The sequence below is a fragment of the Silurus aristotelis genome (genome assembly GCF_946808225.1).
Source record: "Silurus aristotelis genome assembly, chromosome: 21".
Lineage (NCBI taxonomy): Eukaryota > Metazoa > Chordata > Actinopteri > Siluriformes > Siluridae > Silurus > Silurus aristotelis.
Window position 1 is genome coordinate 1,036,522 of NC_139594.1, and position 5,000 is coordinate 1,041,521.

General features: G+C 45.6%; 1 protein-coding gene across 1 annotated transcript; it reads right to left on the reverse strand.

Annotated features, from left to right (window-relative positions):
- Positions 1-959: 959 nt before the first annotated feature.
- Positions 960-3,278, reverse strand: 42sp43 (P43 5S RNA-binding protein). The gene is made up of 9 exons (XM_083524666.1): positions 3,092-3,278; positions 2,869-2,966; positions 2,699-2,795; positions 2,501-2,589; positions 2,352-2,425; positions 2,191-2,271; positions 1,835-2,064; positions 1,658-1,711; positions 960-1,464 (listed from the first exon to the last, which is right to left on the reverse strand). Exons 1-9 carry the CDS (start codon positions 3,227-3,229, stop codon positions 1,222-1,224), a joined length of 1,104 nt encoding a protein of 367 aa, XP_083380792.1. The 5' UTR covers positions 3,230-3,278; the 3' UTR covers positions 960-1,221.
- Between the last annotated feature and the right edge of the window lie 1,722 nt (positions 3,279-5,000).

Sequence of the window (5,000 nt, forward strand, 5' to 3'; positions counted from 1 at the left end):
CTGACCTTATAATCATTCATTTTTAACCACATTTATTTCAAACTGGAGATCGGACACCTGGCGATCAGAACCACACCAATCCCATAACACCTGATCAGAACCGCACCAATCCCATAACACCTGATCGAACCGCACCAATTCCAAAACACCTGGCGAGCAGAACCGCACCAATCCCATAACACCTGGAGATCAGAACCACACCAATCCCATAACACCTGATCGAACCGCACCAATTCCAAAACACCTGGCGAGCAGAACCGCACCAATCCCATAACACCTGGAGATCAGAACCACACCAATCCCAAAACACCTGGCGAGCAGAACCGCACCAATCGCAAAACACCTGGCGATCAGAACCGCACCAATCGCAAAACACCTGGCGATCAGAACCACACCAATCCCATAACACCTGGAGATCAATCGCAGATCTCAAAATGCCCTTTTGTTACTCTTATTTATATAAACATCACCTTTTTATCCTGAATTTTTATAATTGATCTGACAGAATCCATTTCCCATCAGACACTGGGGCTCCTCTAAACATGGCTGCACTCCAGCTTCTTCCACACACGTTTACCATCACCTTCAGACTGATCACTTACCAGTTTCTTAACACTCGTCGTCCAGCTTAAGGCTGCACTGATACCTTTCAGTTGATAAACATGTTCCCGTTTGATCCTTCTGTCCACGAGACGTCGTTTTAGACAAACAGTTTTACATGAATCTGAATGAGCGTCACTGTAGCCTCAGTGTGTATACGCTCAGGAGAACGTGAATAAACGTCAATCTGCATCATTCGTTTTTATTCCCTCAGCTGTCGTCTGTGGAGCTCCGCATAAATACTCGTTTATTTACAGCACACGGAAAATAAAGTATTAAATGTAAAGCGTGAAATATTTGTAAATACAAAACTTTTTAAATATTAAAAAAAGTAATTAAAAAACAGATCGAGGCACCAGTTCATTTCAGTTTCTGTTTATTAGTCACTCAGGAGTTTTTACAGAAACTTCCAGTCAAATCAAATCTCAGCTTCTTTTATCCAGAAACACAATTTTTGCACAGATTTTATATTATAACTTTAAAACAAAACCTAAAGCCTTTCAAATTTCAACTACAATTTATTCCAATAAAGTAAAAAAAAAATCCTGATCCTGAGTGTGAAGAAGAAGAAATCATTAAGAAGCTCATCCTGAACGTAAAGGTTATGAAAGTAGTCGCGGTTTAACCTTTGACCTTTTGAGGCGGTTTGATGTTGAAGAGGTCGCGCAGGTTCACCTCGGGGTCGACGTGGTGGGGGATTTTACGTTCGTTGAATAATCCAGAGAGATCGACCTCCAGCTTGGTGCGGCGAGAGAAGCGCATGCGCAGCGCAAACAGACGCCGGAGATCATCTTCCACCAGAGAGCGAGAACCTCGTCCTTCCAGACGCTTCTGCCAGCTCTTACTGCTCCGCTTCGGTCTCCGCTACACACACACACACACACACACACACACACAGTCCCAATTACACATCTCCAGCTTCTCGCTACACATCAGTGCTGGATGCTGATTGGTTAGAAGGGACACTGAATACACTGGATGAAAATATCAATATGCTGCACTGTGTAATATTTATGGATGGAGTCTTCAGTGTCAGACGTAAGCGTTAGCGACTTGCCTTGAGTCTGGCAGCGTCGGGGTCGTGATGGAGCAGGTGACGAACCAAACTCTCCTAAAAACATTGAGAAAACACCATAAGTTTTAACTCTCTTCCATATCAATAAAACCCACTCCAAGCCAGCAGGGGGCAGCGTTCAGACATGCTAGCACGGCAGCAGGGACATTAGCGAGTTACCCTCATGGCGAAGGCTTTGTCGCAGCTGGGGAAGGAACAGTGATGGCGTAACAGCTTCAGGTGGACTTTGCGGATGTGGTGCTGCAGGTTGAAGGTGGTGGAGAAGTACGCCTGACATCCTTCACTCGGACACAACAGCACCGGCTTCTGCAGGGCATGAGTGCGCCTGTGTCTCCTCAGAGCATCACGCTTCACAAACTCCTTCTTACATGTCGAGCACGAGTGCGATGCTGAACGTACACACAAAGTTAGTCGTTAGGGGGGGGCAGTGCAATAGAGAGAGAGAGAGGTGAGACGGGGCGAGGAAGGAAGCGAGAGAGAGACACAGGTGAGACGTGCGAGTCAGAGGGTCTTACCTGGATGTTTGGCGGTGTGTTTCAGTAATCTCCCCCAGGTGCGCTCCACAACCCCACACTCAGGGTGAGGGCAGCGATAACCTGCAGCACAGACACAGCCAGGTTGTAAGGGGGTGTGTCCCAAATCAGTGACATCACTTCCTGATAACAGATACACTCACCTGTGTGGGTTTTCTCATGAGCTTTTCGGGCCACGTGTGAGCTGAACGTCATGCTGCAGCCCGCCTTCGAGCACCTAAAAGCAAGGAGACCTCATGAACCACTACCCCTGTGATGTCACTCCCCACCCACCAATCACCTGTAACCACACCTGAAGCTGGGGGAGATGCCATGAGTGGCCTGGTGGAGCTTCAGCAGACGCCGCTTCCTGAAGGTCATCACACAGCCAGTAAAAGTGCACTGGGACACGGACACACACACAATTAAAATAAACTACATGGTCGGTGCAATACTGAATCAGTGTCTTGCAGTATCGTTATTACGGTGTGATTATTCGAATCAGCGTTACCTTAAAGTACTGGTCTTTGTCCCCGTGTGTGTAGAGGACATGTCTCTTCAGGTTGTCCCTGCTGGAGAAGGTCCTACCGCAGCCCGCCGCGGAGCACCTGCACACAGCATGCTACATGCTAAATGCTGAACAGGCTACAGTCACATATGATCAGTCACCTGTCGCGTTACCTGACGCTCGCGCTTTTGTGCTGGAGCGCGTGCCTGCTGAGGTGCGACCTGCGCGAGAACCGGCGCGCGCATCCTTCCACGGGACATTTGTGTGGCCGCTAGGGGGCGACATACACACGCACAGCGTATCGAGTATGACAATATATATATACACAGTATATAACTGAACACGCGCACCAGTGCTCCCTGGCGCGTTCACGCCAACAGCAAAAACAATCCTCACCGCTCCCGTGTGCGCGTTCACGTGCTCCTCCAGACGCCACCGGCGCGTGAACGTCGCGCCACAGTCCGCGTGCACGCAGTTAAAGAGCTGCAACGGCGGAACCGCGTCCGCCTTCACCGACGTCTGCTGCAGACTCATCACGTCTCTGTCTCCTGAGATGGTGCTGCAAGTGCGCCTCTTAAGCGCGCGGACTCGCTGTGCACGTGCTTTTATTCACGAGGTTTATAACGAGGATCACCTGAGCGCAGTTCGAGTCCTGATGATGGAGAGAGAAACTGAGTTTGACTTTCACGTCTTTAATTCAGTAGAGGATGAAGAACACAAATCATGTAATGTAATTAAAGTAGAGACTTAGTAAAAGTGTTCCTTTAAACTGTCACTTCAGTAAAAGTACAAAAGTTTTCACCTTTAAATGAACTTCAGTTTCCAAAGTAGTGATTTATTATAACTCTAATGTTTCTGTTATTATTTTTAATCACAAGATTCTTCACTTAATCACCTCAGTTTCTGTGTAAAGACTCGAATGTGACTCTCAGCACACTGATCTATTAATAGAATCTTTGATCTTTTTTTTTTTTTTGAAGAGTTTCAGTCAGGTTTCAGGCTCCATCATAGCACAGAAACTGCTCTAGTTAAAATCACTAATGACCTGTTTTTAGCTTTAGACCAAGGCTTCATCTCGTTGTTAGTTTTACTAGATCTTAGTGCTGCATTCGACACTATAGACCAGGATCTTCTCCTGGATCGCTTACAGAATTACATCAGCATTCAGGGACAGGCATTAAGCTGGTTTAAATCCTACCTGTCCGATCGTTACCATTTCGTAGACTTAAATGAAGAGCTATCCAGGTTAATGCAAGGAAATTATGGCATGCCACAAGGTTCAGTTCTAGGACCCCTGCTTTTCACAATATACATGCTTCCCTTAGGAAATATTATTTGAAGGCATGGGATTATCTTCCACTGTTACACGGATGATACCCAGCTATAAATCTTATTAAAACCAGGCGATACGCTCAATTAACTCGGATAACTGAGTGTGTTAAAGAATTAAAAGACTGGATGACTCATAACTTTCTACTATTAAGTCCTGATAAGACGGAGATTTTGCTCATCGGCCCAAAAACCAGTACACAGAAGCTCCAGCATCTCAACCTGCATTTAGACGGATGTTCTGTAATTACTAGTTCAACAGTAAAAGACCTGGGAGTTATTTTAGAGCAACTTGTCTTTTAAAAATCACATCAACCAAGTTACAAAAACAGCTTCTTCCACCTTAGAAATATTGCTAAGCTAATATGAGCTACTTACCTACAAAAGACTAAATGGTTTATCTCCATGTATCTCTCCAGTCTTCTAACACGCTACAATCCGTCACGCTCCCTGAGATCTCAAAACTCTGGACTTCTAGTAGTTCCTAGAATAGCAAAGTCCACTAAAGGTGGTAGAACATTTTCACATTTAGCTCCTAAACTCTGGAATAGTCTTCCTGACAGTGTTCGGGGTTCAGATACACTCTCCCAGTTTAAGTGTAGATTAAAAACATATCTTTTTAGCAAAGCCTACACATAACACACATCACACACATCACATCACAACCTTGTGCTCCAGAACATCTGATCACATGCACATTATCAACTTGTGCTGTTAATATCATGAACAGCAGCTACGCTAATTCCTCTCCACTGCTTCTCTTTCTCTCCCCATCCCGAGGCATCCTGAGGTTCCTCCAGCTCCAGTCACGTCCCACCTCATGAAGATTATGGAGCTTTAAAGAAGTAGATGCCTCCAAACATTAGATTCCACTTCATGTGGAGTTTGGACACTGGACCTTTTTGAGTGTTTAAAGGCTCTGGCATGAAGAAGCTGGTGTTGGATCTGTGATGATCTCAGATGTTGAGTTATTTTA